Consider the following 24,064-nt stretch of genomic DNA (forward strand, 5'->3'; position numbering starts at 1 on the left):
TCTTTGACCTTGATCTGCCTTTTCCTGACCTTCTTTGACCTTGATCTGCCTTTTCCTGACCTTCTTTGACCTTGATCTGCCTTTTCCTGACCTTCTTTGACCTTGATCTGCCTTTTCCTGACCTTCTTTGACCTTGATCGGCCTTTTCCTGACCTTCTTTGACCTTGATCCGCCTTTTCCTGACCTTCTTTGACCTTGATCCGCCTTTTCCTGACCTTCTTTGACCTTGATCTGCCTTTTCCTGACCTTCTTTGACCTTGATCTGCCTTTTCCTGACCTTCTTTGACCTTGATCTGCCTTTTCCTGACCTTCTTTGACCTTGATCTGCCTTTTCCTGACCTTCTTTGACCTTGATCTGCCTTTTCCTGACCTTCTTTGACCTTGATCCGCCTTCTTCATGCAGTCGTAACCTAAGCAGTTTCCTTCAGGACTGATTCAGTGGAAATTATCTTAAACAAATCCCCAAACCTTCTGTATTTATTTGACTTTGGACATTTTCCCCAAATTTAACCAAATGGAACTTTTGCCTCGAAACCTTTTTAGTTTCTTTAGTTCCAGCAAAGGACCGATTTATTTATTTAATGCATGTAATAACCAAACCTTTTAGTCAGGATAGCTCTGCTTTGTTGCTCATCTTTCTCTCTCATATTTAATTCTGTCAACAACTTCCTGAATTTGAAGCCTTTGCTGATATATATCCTATTTCTTCCTGCTGCCCTATGAGTTAAAGCTGCATTTGGACCAAGGGAACCTTGTCCAGGAACCAGGATCTTTTAGCAGGTCCTGTCCTTATTACCAGGAACCATAGAACCAGAACATTAGTACCTTTCTTTTTCACATCATGTCACGTATAAACAGCTCATAAAATGTCTTTAGATTGTGAAGCTGGAAAAGTTGAAGCCGTCTCCATAGAAACAGAAAAGCTCTGGCAGCACTTGGTCGGTCATTCATGAGTCTGGAGTGCGAAGCTCGTGGGGTAGCGGCACCAGACGATGTTCCTTGGAGGAACGAAAGAGCTGAGGGGGTAACACGGATCTGTATGAGAGTGTTGAGGTACCTGGGAGCAGAAATCACTTACTGATCTGAATTTGATGCGAGCAGCTCCAGGAAGCCGGTGCAGCTCAGGGAACATCTGCAGCAGTTTTATCACACAACCTGGGAGGCCCTGCAGTGGTCCTTTAATGACCATGGTTTGTACCAGGAGCTGGGTAGCTTGTTCTGTCAGGAACCGCCCGATCTTTCTTATGTTGAATGATGCTCAGCGGCAGGACCGGGCGGCAGAGGTCATATGCACAAGGTCAGAAGGTCAGCTGGTCGTCAGTCAAGAGACCGTAGAGTCGCCCGGTGGAAATGACAGATAGAGTTGGGTATCATCAGCGTAGAAGTGATATGAGAAGCCATGTGAGCGAATGATCGTGCCTAACTAGGTGGTGTATATGGCAAAGAGAAGGGGCCCCGGCACCAAGCCTTGGGGAACCCCTGTGTTGAGACAGTGAGATGCAAATGTTTGTCCAAACCAGGACACTTTGAAGTAGGATTCAAACCAAGCGAGTGCTTTGCCCGGGTTTGATAGAAGGATGCGGTGGATAACCGATAGTCAAACGCTGCCGATAGGTCAGGCAGGACGAGCGCAGAGGACTGAGCTCTGGCTTCTTTTCAGGCTTCGTCACGGACAACAGAAAGGTCTGATGTGATCACTTTTATAACCAGACTGTTATGGATCGAGGAGGTCGTTCCATGAGAGGAATTCTGTGACCTTTCGATAGTCTTAGAGAGGAGCGAGAGGAGTGATAGTTTCTGAAGTCTAACCGGCTGTGGTCGCTCATGACGCTTCTACTTCTTCTGCCGCTGGAAGCGGCCAAAGGGGCGGGGCTTATATGTAAATATATATTTATATGCCGTTTTCCGCTTTTTTCCACCTTTTTTTCGCCTTTTTTCCGCCTTCGGAATCCATATCGGCCCTAATTGGCTGTCGTCGCGTCGTCACTGCTCATTTGCATAAAGTTGAGCCTTTCTCAACTCTTGAAGCTCACAACGCCGGCCACTCATCGACGCCAGCTTACATTGAAAATGAACGGCAGCTGGCCGCTCACGATGCTTTTGGTGTGAGCCCCCGGTTAGAGAGAAGTGGGAGGAGCGAAACCGGCGATAGTTTTCCACGTAACCTTGAAACAGTGATACGTGATTTTATGACCCTTTGGCTCGATTATTGGGCTTCTTTTCACGCCACGCCTCCATCGCTCCCGTTCGCTGGGACAAAATGCCTCTGAATGGGAGCGTGTTACCCCAACTTTGGCTTCTTCGCTCCACTTTTCTCCAGTTCCTACCTGTTCCGACACATGATGAAAACTCGGCTCTGAACGTCTGCCGGCTCGTCTCTAAACACACTTTTACTTCCTGACCTTTGACCCCATGTCAGGTGTTGACTGTGACTTTTTATGTACGTTTCTTCAGTTCTGGAGTATTTCTGAGTCTCTTTTACCCTCAGCCTGTGTCTTTTATGATTGGTTTGATTGGCTGAGCTCAGGATCTGACCCAGTGAGCGAAAAACGATGGAAGTCGCGTCTGAACCAGATGTCGGTCTTTTATAATTACTGCCATCTAGTGGTGAAGTTGGAGATAGCACCCATTTTAAGGTCTGTCCATCCATCACCTGGTTAAAGTCATAACAGCGTTTTCTGCCTTAACTTTGCTGAATTTTCCTCTTCACCTTTTCTGATTAAAATCAGATTAAGATCAGCATCAACAACCACGTCGTCCTCCACTCTCTTCTTCTTCTGCACCCTCTGAACTCTTCTTCTACTTTTAGGGCGATAACGTGATCGTTCTCCTGTACAAATGGATAAAAACGTTTAATTTAATTTAGTAAAGCAATGAGATACGAATAGAAACGTATTTTTTTATGTTTTTCTGTATTTTTATTTAGTTATAGTTTAGCATGTATTGATAGATCAATAAAAAGATAAATAAAAACACACTCATGAGATAGAAAATCTGGATTATGCAGCAGAGTTTAAATTGAGTCACGTCCTCACTGATGCTGGTTATGAGCATTTTCTTTGCATTCCTCATATTTGGTGTGTTTTTAAATGAGAATTATTGTTTTTTATTGGCAGCAGTGAGTTATGTTCATTTGGACCTTTCACAGCGTGACTCTGCCTTTGTTCTTTTGATTAAACATCTCTAAGTTTGCATCACGTTTCTTCCCCTCTTCTTCTCCCGTATTCCTTCTTCTTCTCTTGGCGGAGCGAGCCTCCATAAATCCACTCGTCCATCTGGAGAAGGTGTTTACAGCGCGGCTGTCAGGAGAGACGTTCGACATGAGCGATGAAACGCTCTCTGCACGCTGCATCCACAGATGTTTGTGCGATATTATCTTGGAGGGTTGGAGGTGCCCAGCTGTCTCTGCTGATTTTCTCTCCTCAGTTACAGTCCAGGCGCTGCGATATGTTTTATGATGAATCTACATATTTCCTGTCTCCGGGGGGACACACATTATTGGGAAGCACTCGATCTCTGCCTCCATTTCCTGTCGGCTCTAATAGCTTCCAGGTGAGAGGTGTTCCTCAGCCCTCGCCAGGGAATGCTTATTAAAACTGTTTTCCTATTGATACAGTTGGTTTGATACTTACCAGATTTGACAAAGTAAAGATCTCATGTTTGGCGTAATGTTACAAGAGAAACATAAGTGAGTTATTTGGCCTCGCTATGTGGCAGACGTAACGTTTTTAAAGTGCAGGCCCTGAAACCTGAAGCAGGGTCCCTGCACCTCATTTGGTTTTCATTATTTTTTGCCTGAAATATTTAACAACAGCACCCAGGGATTAAGTCATGCTGCAGGTCGCAGCCAAGCCAAACATCCTGCCTCCTCCAGAAAAATGAAGACAGATGAAGAAGGGAAGCAGGTGTAAAGTGTACGATGGTGCTCTGCTTTTTGAGTTCTCCTCCCGAGGTGTCGAGCACAAAGTGTGAGGAGTGGATGAAAACTTCTTCTATCCTCCTGCTCATTTATGGGAACTGTTAAAGGACCTGATGGCGTGTTAAACTGAGCGGAAACACACTCGCCTCCGTGTTTATGAGGCCGGCTTCATACCTGCGTGTGGCCTGTTTTACGCTCACGCTCGAAGGAAAAAGGTGGATTTAAGCTGCAGGATCACCATGATGACAAGTAGACAAACTAGTTCTGTGTGGCACGTTTCTCTGGACAGGTCTTAACCCCCCCCCCCTCCACGCTGACAGATGAGCCAAATTAAAAAGTTAAAGTTAAAGTATAGCTTCTATCTGTCTCTATCTGATTTATGCTCAGGTGTCCCCTTGTATGATAAGTCAGGCTTTAAAGTTTCCTGTTATTATCACTGGTAGCTGTGATTGACAGCTGCCACTCAACCCGAGGCTCTCTTTGTTGCAGAAAAGGTGAATACTGAGGAGACAAAGCTCAAACTTTCCATCTGTTTCATATCAACAACATCTGCTGTCCTGCAGCAAACTGTGAAGGAGCACCGCAGCTCTTTTAGTTAGAAGTGAATTTGGGTTTTGTAAGTTAATCAGTAAATGCATGTATGTGTAAATGTATAAATGTGTGTAAAAAAGTATCGATGAAAGGAAAACCTCCTCGAACGGTCTGGTTGTGATTGGGTCTAAAATACAAGTTGATGGTTTAGAAGAGACTAAAAGGCTAAATTAATTTTAGTGACCTTCGACTGGTAACCGGGTGTCATAACCACTGATGTGAATAACTATTTTACCGTATTTACGCTTATCCTTAGCCAGCAGTTTTAAATAGGATTCTATGTCGCCCGCTCTGGCCCCTGGAATGCATTTGACTATGGTCGCTGGTGTCGCTAATGCCACGTTTCTGACTATAGAGCTGCTAATTACCAGGGTTTTGTCCTCAGCGGGTGTGTCGCTGAGTGGGGAAAATCTATTTGAAACGTGGACAGGTTGATGGTGAACCACGGGCTTGACTTTAGGACTATGACTCCTCTGTCTGACCACCACCCAGCCAGGCTGGGGTCCCAGCTGCTCGGGGATAGCTAATGGGATTAGCCACGCTAGGTGGCTCCACACCAACTACAAGGACCTGGCTGGCTTTTGGGTGATTTTCAACGGTGCCGAGACGAAATGCCAATTCAGATAACCTCATAAAAACTACAAAAAGCTACTTTTGTTACATGAACCATTACCACTAAAGGAGGCAGAGGAGTAAAAAAAAAGGTGAAAGCAGGAGATGGAGGAAGAGAACCGGTAGCCATGCTAAGCTAAGCTAAGCTAGAAGAGTAAAATGCATCGAAATACCAAAGGTCTATTTAAATGATGCTAGAACAGAACAAGAAGTGTGTAATCAGGTTTATGATGCCAACATCTGTCACTATAAGAAGAAATTCAGTGATATTTGATGATCCAGGAGAAGCGAAAAGTCCCACAGAGCACAAACTAGATGATGGCAGTAAGGGATGTCTGTCTGTAAAATGTTAGCATGCTGACATAATTCCACATTTACACATGTATATATCTGAAATATAACTATTATGTCTACTTTAAATAACTAATGAGTGCACAAAGTAACTGATGTGAAAATGAAATGCCTGCAAAATAACTTAAAGTTTGTACAGAATAAAGTCAGATCTGTCAGTTCTGTTATGTTTTTAGTTCTTGGTTTAGTCATTAGTTTCCCTTTGGTTTCCTTTGTCCTATCAACACATCACCTGTGTTTTGTTCTCAGCGGCACTCCATCACTACTCACCCTCAGTATTAGTTTCCAGGTTCCCTCGTGCACTCTGCAGGATCCTCACTGCACTCATGGTACCAGACTTTGCTATCCAGGTCAGGTTTTTGTTTTGTTAAGTTTCTGTACACCGGCTCAGCCGCGCTTTCTGTTGGACTGTTTAAATATATCAAGTTTTCAGTTGAAATATCTGCATCCAGGTCCTATCTTCAGTTGAAATATCTGCATCCGGGTCCTATCTTCAGTTGAAATATCTGCATCCAGGTCCTATCTTCAGCTAAAATATCTGCATCCAGGTTCTATCTTCAGCTAAAATATCTGCATCCAGGTCCTATCTTCAGTTGAAATATCTGCATCCAGGTCCTATCTTCAGCTAAAATATCTGCATCCAGGTTCTATCTTCAGCTAAAATATCTGCATCCAGGTTCTATCTTCAGTTAAAATATCTGCATCCAGGTCCTATCTTCAGTTAAAATATCTGCATCCAGGTCCTATCTTCAGCTAAAATATCTGCATCCAGGTCCTATCTTCAGTTGAAATATCTGCATCCAGGTCCTATCTTCAGTTGAAATATCTGCATCCGGGTCCTATCTTCAGCTAAAATATCTGCATCCAGGTTCTATCTTCAGCTAAAATATCTGCATCCAGGTTCTATCTTCAGTTAAAATATCTGCATCCAGGTCCTATCTTCAGTTGAAATATCTGCATCCGGGTCCTATCTTCAGTTGAAATATCTGCATCCAGGTCCTATCTTCAGTTGAAATATCTGCATCCGGGTCCTATCTTCAGTTGAAATATCTGCATCCAGGTCCTATCTTCAGTTGAAATATCTGCATCCGGGTCCTATCTTCAGTTGAAATATCTGCATCCAGGTCCTATCTTCAGTTGAAATATCTGCATCCGGGTCCTATCTTCAGTTAAAATATCTGCATCCAGGTCCTATCTTCAGTTGAAATATCTGCATCCGGTTCCTATCTTCCACAACGTTTATGTTTATGCATTTAGCAGACGCTTTTATCCAAGGTGACTTAGGGTAGGGTAAGGGGGGGTCTTGCCTAAGGAACCCTACTGGAGACAGTACCTTTCATGCAGGGGATTTGAACCCAGGTCACCCACACGAAAGGTGGTAATCGTACCAATACACGATCCATTCTGACATTCTTTATATCAATATATTTAGCAGATGCCTTTATCCAAAGCAACTTACACATACAGGCAGTTAGGGGTCTTGTGTAAGGACCCCAGCTGGAGATCGTACCTTTCATTCAGTGGATTTGAACCCAGGTCACCCACATGAAAGATGGCAATCTCACCACAACACCATACAAATAACAAATAACATCACCTGAAAGACTGGGATCAGGGTTAAAAACTACAATGTCTCCCAGCCTGTGCTGTGAAACCTCTGCAGATGGTCCAGAACGCGGCGGTGCGTCTGGTCTTGGATCAGCCTAAAAGAACACGCCCCCCCTCTGTTCATTGAGCTCCTCTGGCTGCCCTTAGCATCAGATCCAAGTCCCTGATGTTAGCTACAAAGAGCTTAATGGAGCGGCTCCATCTACTTGAATGCTCTTGCAAAGGCTTCTGTCCCAACTGGGTCCCTCCGTTGGTCCCAGGATTGTCGTCTAGCAGCTCCTACACCACGCCTAAGACAATCCAAACTCTGTTCATGTGTCGTCCCACGATGGTGGAATGACCTACCGAGCGCTACCAGAACAGGGGCGTCCCTGTCTATCTTCAAGAAGCTCCTGAAAACCCAGCTCTTCAGAGAGCATCTCCTATCCCAGCACTTACCTTGTACTTCCCTCCCCCCTCTATCTCTGCACTTTATCTTTCTGCACTTCCTTCTATGCCTGCACCCTATCTCTACTCTGTCCCCTCTGACAGAGTCGGACTCCTGGGTTCCTTCTATGGAGCTTATTGTTAGCTTTTTGTATAGCTTATTGTTAGCTTATTATTAGCTTATTGTTAGCTTTTTATATAGCTGTTATATCTTCATTTGTAAGTCCCTTTGGATAAAAGCATCTGATAAATACAGAAACATAACAATGATGCGCACAAACTTTTTCCAACATGTGCAACTATAATGTCGATGTTTGAGAGGCCTTCCAAAGGTTCACATCATATTTTCACCAGGTTTGGTGGAATCAGAGTGAATTCGTAAACACAAATCAGCTGGAAAGCACATGAAATAATGACAACATTAACCCTTTCAAGATGGGACACAGTAATAATAATGTATGAGAACAAGCAGAACATGTTTTTATGATGCCATCATGTGCAGCAGACACTTTCAAAGGACCAAAAAAAGGTTTTATTTCTTTGAAAAACCCATCAGAGCATCAGTAAGTCATGCCTGTGATGCTCTGCAAGCTTCTCCTCTCCTGTAACCATCATCCCAAAGTGTCTGTCAGACATGGAGGTGTATTAACGCTCGTTTCTGTGACGGACAGCTTCCGATTCACCAAAGCTGTGAAACTGAGGCTGCGATACGCTGGGAATGATCCAGTAACACCTGTCTCACCTGTCAGAGTGTGTGTGGAGCTTATTATCAGTCACAGGAAACACATTTATCGCTCAGAGGTTGTAAACATTCATTCAGTTTGGGCTAAAACACCTGAGTGAACCTGATCTGGTTAACGATGCCTGACTGGGGAACCTGAAGGTCGGTCTGAGAGGACTTAAGGTCGGTCTGAGAGGACTTAAGGTCGGTCTGAGAGGACTTAAGGTCGGTCTGAGAGGACTTAAGGTCGGTCTGAGGTGACTTAAGGTCGGTCTGAGAGGACTGAAGGTCGGTCTGAGAGGACTTAAGGTCGGTCTGAGAGGACTTAAGGTCGGTCTGAGAGGACTTAAGGTCGGTCTGAGAGGACTGAAGGTCGGTCTGAGAAGACTTAAGGTCGGTCTGAGAGGACTGAAGGTCGGTCTGAGAGGACTTAAGGTCGGTCTGAGAGGACTTAAGGTCGGTCTGAGTTGACTTAAGGTCGGTCTGAGAGGACTTAAGGTCGGTCTGAGAGGACTTAAGGTCGGTCTGAGAGGACTTAAGGTCGGTCTGAGAGGACTTAAGGTCGGTCTGAGATGACTTAAGGTTGGTCTGAGTTGACTTAAGGTCGGTCTGAGAGGACTTAAGGTCAGTCTGAGTTGACTTAAGGTCGGTCTGAGATGACTTAAGGTTGGTCTGAGATGACTTAAGGTTGGTCTGAGTTGACTTAAGGTCGGTCTGAGAGGACTTAAGGTCGGTCTGAGAGGACTTAAGGTCGGTCTGAGAGGACTTAAGGTCGGTCTGAGATGACTTAAGGTCGGTCTGAGAGGACTTAAGGTCGGTCTGAGAGGACTTAAGGTCGGTCTGAGTTGACTTAAGGTCGATCTGAGAGGACTTAAGGTCGGTCTGAGAGGACTTAAGGTCAGTCTGAGAGGACTTAAGGTCGGTCTGAGATGACTTAAGGTCGGTCTGAGAGGACTTAAGGTCGGTCTGAGGTGACTTAAGGTCGGTCTGAGAGGACTTAAGGTCGGTCTGAGAGGACTTAAGGTCGGTCTGAGAGGACTTAAGGTCGGTCTGAGAGGACTTAAGGTCGGTCTGAGAGGACTTAAGGTCGGTCTGAGGTGACTTAAGGTCGGTCTGAGAGGACTTAAGGTCGGTCTGAGAGGACTTAAGGTCGGTCTGAGATGACTTAAGGTCGGTCTGAGTTGACTTAAGGTCGGTCTGAGAGGACTTAAGGTCGGTCTGAGTTGACTTAAGGTCAGTCTGAGAGGACTTAAGGTCGGTCTGAGATGACTTAAGGTCGGTCTGAGAGGACTTAAGGTCGGTCTGAGAGGACTTAAGGTCGGTCTGAGTTGACTTAAGGTCGATCTGAGAGGACTTAAGGTCGGTCTGAGAGGACTTAAGGTCAGTCTGAGAGGACTTAAGGTCGGTCTGAGATGACTTAAGGTCGGTCTGAGAGGACTTAAGGTCGGTCTGAGGTGACTTAAGGTCGGTCTGAGTTGACTTAAGGTCAGTCTGAGAGGACTTAAGGTCGGTCTGAGAGGACTTAAGGTCGGTCTGAGGTGACTTAAGGTCGGTCTGAGAGGACTTAAGGTCGGTCTGAGAGGACTTAAGGTCGGTCTGAGAGGACTTAAGGTCGGTCTGAGTTGACTTAAGGTCGGTCTGAGGTGACTTAAGGTCGGTCTGAGATGACTTAAGGTCGGTCTGAGAGGACTTAAGGTCGGTCTGAGAGGACTTAAGGTCGGTCTGAGAGGACTTAAGGTCGGTCTGAGAGGACTTAAGGTCGGTCTGAGAGGACTTAAGGTCGGTCTGAGAGGACTTAAGGTCTGTCTGAGAGGACTTAAGGTCGGTCTGAGATGACTTAAGGTCGGTCTGAGAGGACTTAAGGTCGGTCTGAGAGGACTTAAGGTCGGTCTGAGAGGACTTAAGGTCGGTCTGAGAGGACTTAAGGTCGGTCTGAGAGGACTTAAGGTCGGTCTGAGAGGACTTAAGGTCGGTCTGAGATGACTTAAGGTCGGTCTGAGAGGGCTTAAGGTCGGTCTGAGAGGACTTAAGGTCGGTCTGAGGTGACTTAAGGTCGGTCTGAGAGGACTTAAGGTCGGTCTGAGAGGACTTAAGGTCGGTCTGAGAGGACTTAAGGTCGGTCTGAGAGGACTTAAGGTCGGTCTGAGAGGACTTAAGGTCGGTCTGAGAGGATTTAAGGTCGGTCTGAGAGGACTTAAGGTCGGTCTGAGATGACTTAAGGTCGGTCTGAGGTGACTTAAGGTCGGTCTGAGAGGACTTAAGGTCGGTCTGAGAGGACTTAAGGTCGGTCTGAGTTGACTTAAGGTCGGTCTGAGAGGACTTAAGGTCGGTCTGAGAGGACTTAAGGTCGGTCTGAGAGGACTTAAGGTCGGTCTGAGAGGACTTAAGGTCGGTCTGAGAGGACTTAAGGTCGGTCTGAGAGGACTTAAGGTCGGTCTGAGGTGACTTAAGGTCGGTCTGAGAGGACTTAAGGTCGGTCTGAGAGGACTTAAGGTCGGTCTGAGATGACTTAAGGTCGGTCTGAGAGGACTTAAGGTCGGTCTGAGGTGACTTAAGGTCGGTCTGAGAGGACTTAAGGTCGGTCTGAGAGGACTTAAGGTCGGTCTGAGATGACTTAAGGTCGGTCTGAGAGGACTTAAGGTCGGTTTGAGAGGACTTAAGGTCGGTCTGAGAGGACTTAAGGTCGGTCTGAGAGGACTTAAGGTCGGTCTGAGAGGACTTAAGGTCGGTCTGAGAGGACTTAAGGTCGGTCTGAGAGGACTTAAGGTCGGTCTGAGAGGACTTAAGGTCGGTCTGAGAGGACTTAAGGTCGGTCTGAGAGGACTTAAGGTCGGTCTGAGGTGACTTAAGGTCGGTCTGAGAGGACTTAAGGTCGGTCTGAGAGGACTTACGGTCGGTCTGAGATGACTTAAGGTCGGTCTGAGAGGACTTAAGGTCGGTCTGAGGTGACTTACGGTCGGTCTGAGGTGACTTAAGGTCGGTCTGAGGTGACTTAAGGTCGGTCTGAGAGGACTTAAGGTCGGTCTGAGAGGACTTAAGGTCGGTCTGAGATGACTTAAGGTCGGTCTGAGGTGACTTACGGTCGGTCTGAGGTGACTTAAGGTCGGTCTGAGAGGACTTAAGGTCGGTCTGAGGTGACTTAAGGTCGGTCTGAGAGGACTTAAGGTCGGTCTGAGATGACTTAAGGTCGGTCTGAGAGGACTTAAGGTCGGTCTGAGATGACTTAAGGTCGGTCTGAGGTGACTTAAGGTCGGTCTGAGGTGACTTAAGGTCGGTCTGAGAGGACTTAAGGTCGGTCTGAGAGGACTTAAGGTCGGTCTGAGAGGACTTAAGGTCGGTCTGAGAGGACTTAAGGTCGGTCTGAGATGACTTAAGGTCGGTCTGAGAGGACTTAAGGTCGGTCTGAGAGGACTTAAGGTCGGTCTGAGGTGACTTACGGTTGGTCTGAGGTGACTTAAAGTCGGTCTGAGGTGACTTAAGGTCTGTCTGAGGTGACTTAAGGTCGGTCTGAGAGGACTTAAGGTCGGTCTGAGAGGACTTAAGGTCGGTCTGAGAGGACTTAAGGTCGGTCTGAGGTGACTTAAGGTCGGTCTGAGAGGACTTAAGGTCGGTCTGAGAGGACTTAAGGTCGGTCTGAGAGGACTTAAGGTCGGTCTGAGAGGACTTAAGGTCGGTCTGAGAGGACTTAAGGTCGGTCTGAGAGGACTTAAGGTCGGTCTGAGAGGACTTAAGGTCGGTCTGAAAGGACTTAAGGTCGGTCTGAGAGGACTTAAGGTCGGTCTGAGAGGACTTAAGGTCGGTCTGAGAGGACTTAAGGTCGGTCTGAGATGACTTAAGGTCGGTCTGAGAGGACTTAAGGTCGGTCTGAGGTGACTTAAGGTCGGTCTGAGAGGACTTAAGGTCGGTCTGAGAGGACTTAAGGTCGGTCTGAGATGACTTAAGGTCGGTCTGAGAGGACTTAAGGTCGGTTTGAGAGGACTTAAGGTCGGTTTGAGAGGACTTAAGGTCGGTCTGAGTTGACTTAAGGTCGGTCTGAGAGGACTTAAGGTCGGTCTGAGAGGACTTAAGGTCGGTCTGAGAGGACTTAAGGTCGGTCTGAGAGGACTTAAGGTCGGTCTGAGAGGACTTAAGGTCGGTCTGAGAGGACTTAAGGTCGGTCTGAGAGGACTTAAGTTCGGTCTGAGAGGACTTAAGGTCGGTCTGAGAGGACTTAAGGTCGGTCTGAGAGGACTTAAGGTCGGTCTGAGAGGACTTAAGGTCGGTCTGAGAGGACTTAAGGTCGGTCTGAGAGGACTTAAGGTTGGTCTGAGGTGACTTAAGGTCGGTCTGAGGTGACTTAAGGTCGGTCTGAGGTGACTTAAGGTCGGTCTGAGAGGACTTAAGGTCGGTCTGAGAGGACTTAAGGTCGGTCTGAGAGGACTTAAGGTCGGTCTGAGAGGAGTTAAGGTCGGTCTGAGAGGAGTTAAGGTCGGTCTGAGAGGACTTAAGGTCGGTCTGAGAGGACTTAAGGTCGGTCTGAGAGGACTTAAGGTCGGTCTGAGAGGACTTAAGGTCGGTCTGAGAGGACTTAAGGTCGGTCTGAGATGACTTAAGGTCGGTCTGAGAGGACTTAAGGTCGGTCTGAGAGGACTTAAGGTCGGTCTGAGAGGACTTAAGGTCGGTCTGAGGTGATTTAAGGTCGGTCTGAGAGGACTTAAGGTCGGTCTGAGAGGACTTAAGGTCGGTCTGAGAGGAGTTAAGGTCGGTCTGAGAGGACTTAAGGTCGGTCTGAGAGGACTTAAGGTCGGTCTGAGAGGACTTAAGGTCGGTCTGAGAGGACTTAAGGTCGGTCTGAGAGGACTTAAGGTCGGTCTGAGGTGACTTAAGGTCGGTCTGAGAGGACTTAAGGTCGGTCTGAGAGGACTTAAGGTCGGTCTGAGGTGACTTAAGGTCGGTCTGAGAGGACTTAAGGTCGGTCTGAGAGGACTTAAGGTCGGTCTGAGAGGACTTAAGGTCGGTCTGAAAGGACTTAAGGTCGGTCTGAGGTGACTTAAGGTCGGTCTGAGAGGACTTAAGGTCGGTCTGAGAGGACTTAAGGTCGGTCTGAAAGGACTTAAGGTCGGTCTGAGAGGACTTAAGGTCGGTCTGAGAGGACTTAAGGTCGGTCTGAGAGGACTTAAGGTCGGTCTGAGGTGACTTAAGGTCGGTCTGAGAGGACTTAAGGTCGGTCTGAGAGGACTTAAGGTCGGTCTGAGGTGACTTAAGGTCGGTCTGAGAGGACTTAAGGTCGGTCTGAGAGGACTTAAGGTCGGTCTGAGAGGACTTAAGGTCGGTCTGAGAGGACTGAAAGTCGGTCTGAGAGGACTTAAGGTCGGTCTGAGAGGACTTAAGGTCGGTCTGAGGGGACTTAAGGTCGGTCTGAGAGGACTTAAGGTCGGTCTGAGGTGATTTAAGGTCGGTCTGAGAGGACTTAAGGTCGGTCTGAGAGGACTTAAGGTCGGTCTGAGAGGACTTAAGGTCGGTCTGAGAGGAGTTAAGGTCGGTCTGAGAGGAGTTAAGGTCGGTCTGAGGTGACTTAAGGTCGGTCTGAGGTGACTTAAGGTCGGTCTGAGAGGACTTAAGGTCGGTCTGAGAGGACTTAAGGTCGGTCTGAGAGGACTTAAGGTCGGTCTGAGAGGACTTAAGGTCGGTCTGAGAGGACTTAAGGTCGGTCTGAGAGGACTTAAGGTCGGTCTGAGAGGACTTAAGGTCGGTCTCAGATGACTTAAGGTCGGTCTGAGAGGACTTAAGGTCGGTCTGAGAGGACTTAAGGTCGGTCTGAGAGGACTTAAGGTCGGTCTGAGAGGACTTAAGGTCGGTCTGAGAGGAGTTAAGGTCGGTCTGAGAGGAGTTAAGGTCGGTCTGAGGTGACTTAAGGTCGGTCTGAGGTGACTTAAGGTCGGTCTGAGAGGACTTAAGGTCGGTCTGAGGTGACTTAAGGTCGGTCTGAGAGGACTTAAGGTCGGTCTGAGAGGACTTAAGGTCGGTCTGAGAGGACTTAAGTTCGGTCTGAGAGGACTTAAGGTCGGTCTGAGAGGACTTAAGGTCGGTCTGAGAGGACTTAAGGTCGGTCTGAGAGGACTTAAGGTCGGTCTGAGAGGACTTAAGGTCGGTCTGTCAGTCCTCAGCAGCCACAGAAGAAAACCTGAAGCTCCTGCAGCCGGATCACAATGACATCAGCTCACAGGAAATGTTCTCATTCTTCGGCGGCGCAGATGTCCGCAGAACAGCGGTGATATAATGTTATTTAACTCGTGGCTCTCCCAAACTAAACACACCTGCAGCAGCTCCGTCCATCCTCCTCCTCGGCTGATTGAAAGATATTTCAGCTATTTGTGAAAGCCGAGGAACTCTGCGTGAACCTTGGTGTCCTCCTGTAGTTCCCAGCAGCTCGCCGACAGCTGAGAGTTAAATCAGCGGCTGGGTTTGCTCCTGTCAGGGTTCAGAGGAGAGTTGGCATTAATGCAGCATCAGAGAAACCCTGCCTGAACCTGATGTGCACGTTTCTCTTAAAGCAACGCACATTGGTCTGAGCAGAGCTGAGGATCCAAGCGGAGGTGGAACAGAAAATCCAGCAGCAGGAAGAAGTTTTCAGGCTTTAAAGGCTCAAACTCGTACAAACCCAGTTCTGTCCGTGAGCTGGTTTTTGATCCACATCCACTTCCCTGCTGATGAGATACTTACTGAACTGATACATTTATTTCAACAGAATCAGCTCCTGTACAACAAATAAAAGTAGGTTTTGTTTCTCCTCTATGCCCAATAAAAGCCTGGAAGTTTAACTTAATTGATAAAAGGAATTTAATTAATAAGAGGATACATTTCAGCAGATTCCCCGACAATCAGACAGGATTTATGGTGCGTTTGTGTGCAGCTCATCGAGCTCGGTGCTGATGGTGCCTTCAGGTTCTTCTCGATGTTCTCCTCAGGTTCTTCCTGCTCTTACTGAATCCTCAGCTGTAGAGGAAGCTTTAAAGTGGAACCTCTCTGTTTCAGATGGTCAGCAGAGCCACATGTGGCCCAGGTTCCTCTCGCTTTGCTGCATGCAGACAGTCAGATGTGTGAGCATCTCGACCCGTGAGCTGCGTCCTCAGGGCTCCTTTCTAAGTGTTTTCATGTTTAATCTTGAAAACAGCATCAGTGGGTCGGGCTGTGTTGGTGTGTCAGTGTCTGCAGCCTTGCCTGCTGACCACGCCCCTTTCAGGAAGGATCAGCTGACACCAAAGACGTCATGTGGTCGGGTTGAATCTCATTCCTTTCTGTCATCTTTCATTTCCCTCAGTTAGGAAAGTTCTGAAAGAGACTGTTGGACCGGGCCTGAGGCTGTAAAATCACTGGAGCTGAAAGCCTGAGAATGAATTAAAACGTGTCTGCGTCAGTCCTTCTGATGAGTTGCACTTACAGAAGAAGAAGTGAATAAAAAGGTCTTCAAATGAAGTGTAAATAAATGTAAAAGAATAAGATGAGGAGAAGGTTTTTGGACGTTAGACGGGATAAGATGTGTGGATCTGGCGAAGGTCATCGGCTGAGACACGATGCAGGAGAAAGAGAGAGATGCTGATTGGCTGGGAGAGAAAGGAAGCAGGTAGATCATCTGAGCAGCGCGATGACATCATGATTAATAAGGAGAGTTTTAACAGGGAAAAGGGGGCGTGGCCAGAGAGGAGAGTAAACCTGAGCGGTCAGAAGGAGCTGGTAAAGGTTATCTTTTGAGAATGATGTCATCTGAGGTTGTGCTTTAACTCTATTTCAACATGTTTTAGCAACATTCAGAGCAGATGTTTCTGCTCCCCGGTGGAAAGAGATGAAGCCGGATAACAAACTGCACCAATAATTAACTTCAAACTTTGAGCTGAAGCTCCTCGGCTCTCTGACAGTATCTGATGGCAGCTTTCCAGACCGGTTCCTGCCAGTCAGCACACGTTCTGAATCATGTCGTCTGCAGAGGAATCCTTTGTGTTTCTGATGTTTCTACCTGCTGCAGAGCTCTCTCTCTGACTGAAGGATCGCTGCCAGGTTCATCATTAACTCGGTCCTGAGGAGGCAGGATGCTGCTGCCGGAGGGAAGGCTTAAGGTTTTGGACGGAGAATGTCTTTCTGGTCGTTATGTAGTCGATGCAAAGGATTCTGCTGCTCTGAGTTATTGAGAATGTGTGTTCAGCAGAAGATAAATGCCTGCTGTGTAAAAACCAGCTTTAAACTGAACCAACCTCAGTTAGCGGCATGTTCTCTGGGCTAAACAACACAAACAGGCCCAGCTCCTTTCGTTTGAATGGACTCGTTCCTTCTGCTGATCCTCAGCTGGACTCTGCTGGATGGATGGGAAACGTTTTCCAGTCCGAGGCTGGTCTGCAGGAGTCAGCTCCGATGTGGTCGGACATATATGAACCCGACTCACGCCCTCTGGGCCTCACGCATCTCGATCTAATGCTAAATGTGAGTAAAGCCTCCAGACAACTCTGAAAGTCTTTAACAGACTAACTCCTCTCACAGCTAAAGGGAGTCTTAACTCTCAGACTAAAGATGTTGTGAAGACTTTTTCTGAAGTTATTTCCCATAATGCACCTGGTGGAAACTCTTTACAGCGATGAAATCGTCCTTTTGTTCGGTCCAACTGAACCGTGCGTTTTTTAGCCTCATCGCCATGGTTACTCTTCCTGTTTGGACATGATAACAGTTTGAAAACGGTGGATAAATCACTGAACGACACAATTAGCATGAAACAAGAAGAAAAACTTACAAATTTTCAGTTTGAGACATTTTCTAACTTTGAATAAATGTCTGAGTCGATCAACGCTGGAGAAAGGATTATAAAACCTGTGTTTTTGAAACAGTGAAGACGGATATGAACAGATTTCTGACTGTTTGGATCAATAACAACAGAAGCCAGATCATCATCATGTATATATATACATATGTTATGGTTCTTTATGAAATTACCAAGTGGGAGCATGAGAAGTTTAAGAGAAGTGGGCCAAAAACTGAACCTTGTGGAACCCCTGATAGGATTTTATTTCTGTTGATTTGAAACTGAAACATGAAAACCAGAAGTGGACGAGTATCAGTTCAAGCAATTTAATTGTATTTATAAAGCCCCAAATCACAACAAATGTTATCTCAGGGCATTGAGACACAGTCCAATTCAAGCCAGTCAAATCCAATTCAGTCTAATTAACACAGAATAAATAAAACAGTTTCAGAGCTCAGGAAACCAACAGATTTCACAGAAACTTCTCTCTGATCCTGAGCTGCACGAGTCGACTGTGGAGAGAAAAAACTCCCTTTAACAGGAAGAAACCTCCATCAGAACCAGAACCAGGAAGAAACCTCCATCAGAACCAGAACCAGGAAGGGTCCATCTGCCTGGACCAGCTGGGGCTGAGAGGACAGGAAAGAGGGGACAACAAGCAGCGTAACACCAGGCCAGAGACACCTGCTGAGAGAGAGAAACACAAGTTAATGACAGCAATGATGTCATCTGTACATGGAGGGAGGAGAGGTGCATCATGGGAGCTCCCCCAGCAGGCTGGGCCTATAGCAGCAGAACTATGGGATGTTTCAGGCTCACCTGAGCCATCCCTAACTATAAGCTTTATCAGAAAGGAAAGTTTCAGCCTGATCTTAAAGGTAGAGAGGGTGTCTGCTTCCTGAAGCCAAACTGGCAGCTGGTTCCACAGAGAGGGGCCTGATAACTGAAGGCTCTGCCTCCCATTCTGCTTTTAGGGGCCTGATAACTGAAGGCTCTGCCTCCCATTCTGCTTTTAGGGGCCTGATAACTGAAGGCTCTGCCTCCCATTCTGCTTTTAGGGGCCTGATAACTGAAGGCTCTGCCTCCCATTCTGCTTTTAGGGGCCTGATAACTGAAGGCTCTGCCTCCCATTCTGCTTTTAGGGGCCTGATAACTGAAGGCTCTGCCTCCCATTCTGCTGTTAGGGGCCTGATAACTGAAGGCTCTGCCTCCCATTCTGCTTTTAGGGGCCTGATAACTGAAGGCTCTGCCTCCCATTCTGCTTTTAGGGGCCTGATAACTGAAGGCTCTGCCTCCCATTCTGCTTTTAGGGGCCTGATAACTGAAGGCTCTGCCTCCCATTCTGCTTTTAGGGGCCTGATAACTGAAGGCTCTGCCTCCCATTCTGCTTTTAGGGGCCTGATAACTGAAGGCTCTGCCTCCCGTTCTGCTTTTAGGGGCCTGATAACTGAAGGCTCTGCCTCCCATTCTGCTTTTAGGGGCCTGATAACTGAAGGCTCTGCCTCCCGTTCTGCTTTTAGGGGCCTGATAACTGAAGGCTCTGCCTCCCATTCTGCTTTTAGGGGCCTGATAACTGAAGGCTCTGCCTCCCATTCTGCTTTTAGGGGCCTGATAACTGAAGGCTCTGCCTCCCATTCTGCTTTTAGGGCCCTGATAACTGAAGGCTCTGCCTCCCATTCTGCTTTTAGGGGCCTGATAACTGAAGGCTCTGCCTCCCATTCTGCTTTTAGGGGCCTGATAACTGAAGGCTCTGCCTCCCATTCTGCTTTTAGGGCCCTGATAACTGAAGGCTCTGCCTCCCATTCTGCTTTTAGGGGCCTGATAACTGAAGGCTCTGCCTCCCATTCTGCTTTTAGGGGCCTGATAACTGAAGGCTCTGCCTCCCATTCTGCTTTTAGGGGCCTGATAACTGAAGGCTCTGCCTCCCATTCTGCTTTTAGGGGCCTGATAACTGAAGGCTCTGCCTCCCATTCTGCTTTTAGGGGCCTGATAACTGAAGGCTCTGCCTCCCATTCTGCTTTTAGGGGCCTGATAACTGAAGGCTCTGCCTCCCATTCTGCTTTTAGGGGCCTGATAACTGAAGGCTCTGCCTCCCATTCTGCTTTTAGGGGCCTGATAACTGAAGGCTCTGCCTCCCATTCTGCTTTTAGAAACTCTGGGAACCACAAGGAAACCTGCAGCCTGAGAGCAAAGTGCTCTGTTGGGGAAATATCCAACTGTGAGATCTTTAAGATGTGATGGAGCTCGGTCATTAAGAGCTTTATATGTGAGGAGAAGAATCTTAAATTCTATTCTGAATCTAACAGGGAGCCAATGAAGAGAAGCTAAAGCTGGAGAAACATGATCTCTGCTGTTAGATCTCAGCAGAACTCTGGCTGCAGGGTTTTGGATCAGCTGGAGGCTTTTCAGAGAATCTGTGGGACAGAACAATAATAAAGATGGAGGTTGAAAGAGGCAGATATTTAAAAAATAGTCTTAAATAAATTAGATTTGTTGTCCTGAACGCTGGTTTAAAAACATCAGAAGAAACGTTTCAACACTTGTTTTTAGCAGCTTCAGATTTGCTTTATTTTTAATGTTGTGTTGATGATGTAAAATTCAGATTTACCAACATTCAAAGATCAAATTTGTCTTCTTTGGGACATTAATGGATCATCTTTGTGTGACTTATCCTCCCAGTTTTAAACTTTCAGATAAAACCCTCCGTAAATCAGACTCTGCAGAGCGATTCAAGCCAAATGTAATCTTTATTAGACTGTTTCTGTACAAAAAGCACTGATCACAGGAAAAGGAAACCAACTGAAAGACATGCATCTATTTACAGCATGGCCAGAGACAGGAAAAGAAAACCGCGTCTCCCTCCGTTTGGATCCTAAAGACATTAATTAAACATTGTGCTTTGATATACTTTGATGATACAGTTCATATTTCACAAAGATGCAGTGCCTCTGCCCTCTTTCACATTGAAGTAAAACATCCAAAAAAGCATATTTTTCAGTTGAAAGCCGTCACGGTGAGAAGGAAACTTTCTACAACTCTGACAAGGAAAAGAAACCAGACGGATGTGAGCGCTTCGGGCTGAACCGAACACGGCTTTTCCCTCCTGAAGCCGTCACACTTTGGGCTCCACAGTTTGAGAAGGCCGCCATCAAACTGCTTCATATCTGCAGTGATTTAGAGTTGGAATCATCTTTTTTCCTGTGAATTCATCATATATAATAAAGACAATTTTTCTCCACATAATTGAGCTGAAAAAGCTTTTCTGGTTGAACAGATCTCGCCATAAATGGTGAAATTATTGCTAAAAGTTGTGAGAACGACACAAATCTGAATGAATTGAAGTGTTTCTGATGGCAGAAAGTTCTGATCATCAGCTGAGATGGGGGGGGGGTGCTTTCCTCTGATGGTCCCTTTAAGACTGTTTGGGGCATCTGAAAAATGATTGTCAAGAGGAGGAAAGCTGAGCATCAGGCCGTTTGGGTCCGTTTGGGTCAGAACCTGACCGACAGCAGCCAGGACCAATAATTACCGATAAAAGCCTTTGAAAGAGATGAACTGCTGGTAATTTACCAAAGAAACGTCTGAAAACATCGAAGCAGCAAACTTGTGTCATTCTCAGAACTTTCGGCCCGACTGTAATCGCTGCAGAACCCAAAGCTGGACCGAAGGACTTAAGGCATCCAACTGGACTCCTTGGTTTTTCCAAACTGGTTCTACGGCCCGGAGCTCGCGGTGCAGAACCGGAACAGAGTTGCATAATTAAACGGTCCAGATGGAGAACAGCACCGTTAAGAACCTGCCGCCTGCTTTCAGATTCTCACGAGGAGCGAAAGCATCGGGTCCAATAATCGGATGGAGAAAGCATAAAGAGGCCCGCCTGGTCCCAAAGGAGTATGATGACGGTTCTGAGATATAAAGGTTCACATGACGAGGAGAAAACAAAGTAAAACAGATCGGTGCATATTCTTCTTCTATCTTTTCTCTTTTTTTGCTAAGATGCTCTTATTAAGTGCCCCAACAGAAGTAGTGCATTAAGAAATAACCATGATTATACATCTCACAATAATACACGAAGGACGAGAAGAACCAGGAGAAACACAAACGATGCTTTTACAAAAAGTTAAATATCGTATCGGAAAAGCATTTTTATACAAAAGTGATGAAAGCTGTTTTTTTACGTCCTGCTTCCAAAAACAGGGTGACCTTCATGACGCTTTTTTTTTTACAAAAGGGTTAATTCCTCTCACTTTTTCACTCTTTTTACAATATCTAAAAGTTATTAAGACATCAAATGTGTTTACAGATATATTTTAGACTATCATTCAGGCCTAAATCACAGAAGAAACTCCCCAAAACAGGTTTTATAAATACATAGAAAATAAGCACAATCAGAAGAAGAACAGGAAAACCTGGTAGCTAAAGGTGAGTCAAACGGCTGTTAAATCTACCACTGGACCGCCGAACAGAACTATTTACCGGGTTAAAAGAAGAGGAAAGCAAAGTGAGCGGCCGCAAACATCTGCAGGATGCTGGTCTGAACATCTGCATCCTCCTCAGAGCATGAGACACAAACATTGTTAGGAGCTATGGTACAGAGAGGAAAACCTCCTCCTTTTCCAGATGGGAAAAAAGGATTCGTTTCTGGCCTCTGGTTCTGGTTCAGGGTCCATCCAGAGCTTCTGCCGCTGAATTATTTAGCTTCTACAGACAAAAGGAATATTTATGGCCTCAGAAAGTAACCGAAACACAAATCTGTGGCCGTGGATAAACATTTAGAAGATGATTAATAAGAACTGTGTAATAATTTGAGCTTTTTCTTCCACTGAAATCTGTTTTAAAAGATGAAAACAGCGGATTTGAAGCTCCTTTTACTCCTTAAAGCTAAATGTGAGCTTCGTTTTTCCATGAAAAACACGATTTAACTAGTTACAGTTGGACAAAAGAAGCATGAAATCAGCACATTTGAGAAGAAGAAGGATCCGATGCAAACATCTGGCGCGACAACAGGAAGTCAGAAATACAGACGACAGAACACTGAATCTATGAGCTCCAAACGGGACAAATGAAGGAAAACGCCACCAGGGTTTATAGGCCCTGAGCTCTCAGCTGATTCTTCTTCTTCTGTTCGACTGCCGCCGCGCCGCCACCGGAAGGGAAAGGATTTCATTCCAGGTCCCGACTTCCTGCTCTGGAGACGGTTAAAAAACGATTTCAAGGTTTGTCCCACAAGAAAAAAGGTGAAATTTGGTGAAATGAGGCGGAGACGGTTCCTGCAGCTCCGCGGCGGCGGCGGCGGCGGCGGCAGAAGCTCTCGGTGGACACGCCTGCTTCCTGTCACCGGGGGGGTCGGACAGGACGTCCGCCCCCCCCTCAGTCTGCACGCCTCCTCTGAAGCGGCGCCCTGTTGGGGGAAGATTGGGTGAAGACTCCAGCGGCGTCTCGGGGGCAGAGCCGAGTGAAGGATGATGGGAAGGATCTTTTCTGTGGTGGAGTTTCAGGTTGGTGACGGGGGGGTTAGTGGGTGGGATCTATCAGAGTCCTCCTCACATGGGGGGCACGATGAGGCCGGCCATGGCTGAAACACAGCACACAGGTTCAGTTAACCGTCAGTTTCCATCCACAGCTCATCTGCTTCAAACACATCACAAATCTCCACTTTTGGGTGTAAAAAGTCTGCTTTTAAGACATTTCTTACAAACTAAATGCTTTTTAACATCCTGATTACGAGCCTAAAATGTTTTCTGTCTACAGAAGAGTGAAAAAGCAGCAGATTTGCAGTGAAAAACACTTTATTTTAGCTCATGAAATAGTGTGTTTGAGCCCCTTTATCTGACAGAAAGCAGCAGAAACACGTCGGCTCTAAGAAAGAAACCGGACTCGCTTCATTCATGCAACGTTTAACCTGCACTGATGAATTCTCTGAGGAAGTTTGATGTTGATTTGAAAGAAGCTTCAGTGGATTTCCAGGAAGGAAAAAAGAAAAGTGCAGTCGTGCTCAATAGAAATCTGTTTAGCGCCAGAAGTTATGGATCAACTTTGACCTCTGAATGCACAAAATTATCAGTACAGAGACGCTGGTCCAGGTGGGACAGGTGAGGACAGCAGGGGGCGACAGGTGGGAGGAGGAGGGGGGTGGGATGCTCACCCTGGAGGTTGCTGCCATTGGTGGTGGTGCAGGTGGGGGGCGGGGAGGTCTGTGGCCGGACGACGGGGGCGAAGGCGCTCTTCTGTTTGACTGCAGAAACCATATGGACAGGAGAGAATGAATAAGGGCCTATGGGAGCAGAGGAAGAGAGGAGGAGGTGAGGAAGGAGGCTAGGTAACGAGGAGGAGGTGAGTGATCGGGCGGAGATGAGGTGAGCCATGCAGGGGGGGTGAGGATGGAGAGGAGGTGGAGGAGGAGGAGGATGGAGAGGAGGAGGAGGAGGAGGAGGAGGACCGGGCCGAGGACTGGAGGAAGAAACATGCTCCGTCTGGCAAAGTTGATCCATAACTTAAAGGACTTTGGAAAACCAACCTGATCTGACCTGAGACTGCACAGGTGTGGGGGGGGCAGGCGATGCCCTGATCCGGTCAGAAATAAACCCATCCTGGTTCTGATTAAAGGAGCAGCGAGCGCAGCGGCTTCAGAACACGAAACCAGCACCAGAACAGAGTCCTGCAGGAAGGCTTCCCGGACAGGACCCCCGGCAGCTGGAGGAAACATCTCCGCTGGGGGGGCGGGGGGCCTTCAGCGGGGCCTCCAGCAGCAGGTTCAAACCACCTTTAACAGCTTCACGGGTTCAAACCTCCATCTTTAAGAGCTTCACGGGTTCAAACCTCCATCTTTAACAGCTTCACGGGTTCAAACCTCCACCTTTAACAGCTTCACGGGTTCAAACCTCCACCTTTAACAGCTTCACGGGTTCAAACCTCCACCTTTAACACCCCACAAGCTGTTGAAGTTTAGGAGCATTTGAACGGACCTCGGGTTCCAGTGAGAACCGGTTCAGCCCTGCAGCTGCAGACGCCGTCTTCCTCTGTTACAGAACTTTAACGCTTTGCTGGTTTGGGCGTGAGATGCTGCTGC

The 24,064-nt window shown here is 46.9% G+C and overlaps 3 protein-coding genes across 3 annotated transcripts in view; all 3 read right to left on the minus strand.

The window, feature by feature from the left end:
- matr3l1.1 (matrin 3-like 1.1) overlaps positions 1 to 24,064 on the minus strand; it is a 397,623-nt gene that overhangs the window by 270,450 nt on the left and 103,109 nt on the right. The window lies entirely within an intron of this gene.
- Positions 1 to 24,064, minus strand: part of LOC140317651 (ubiquitin-conjugating enzyme E2 2-like) — a 211,570-nt gene that overhangs the window by 31,375 nt on the left and 156,131 nt on the right. The gene's annotated exons all lie outside the window — the stretch shown is intronic.
- LOC140318582 (transcription factor COE1-like) overlaps positions 22,494 to 24,064 on the minus strand; it is a 137,175-nt gene continuing 135,604 nt past the window's right edge. The window contains exons 21-22 of the mRNA XM_072396397.1: positions 23,141 to 23,230; positions 22,494 to 22,570 (exon numbers count right to left, since the gene is read on the minus strand). Coding sequence (XP_072252498.1) covers positions 22,539 to 22,570; positions 23,141 to 23,230 — 122 coding nt within the window. The 3' untranslated portion in view covers positions 22,494 to 22,538. The remainder of the gene's footprint in view (positions 22,571 to 23,140; positions 23,231 to 24,064) is intronic.

The sequence above is a fragment of the Leuresthes tenuis genome, unplaced genomic scaffold (genome assembly GCF_036924035.1).
Source record: "Leuresthes tenuis unplaced genomic scaffold, fLeuTen1.0.hap1 SCAF_11, whole genome shotgun sequence".
NCBI lineage: Eukaryota > Metazoa > Chordata > Actinopteri > Atheriniformes > Atherinopsidae > Leuresthes > Leuresthes tenuis.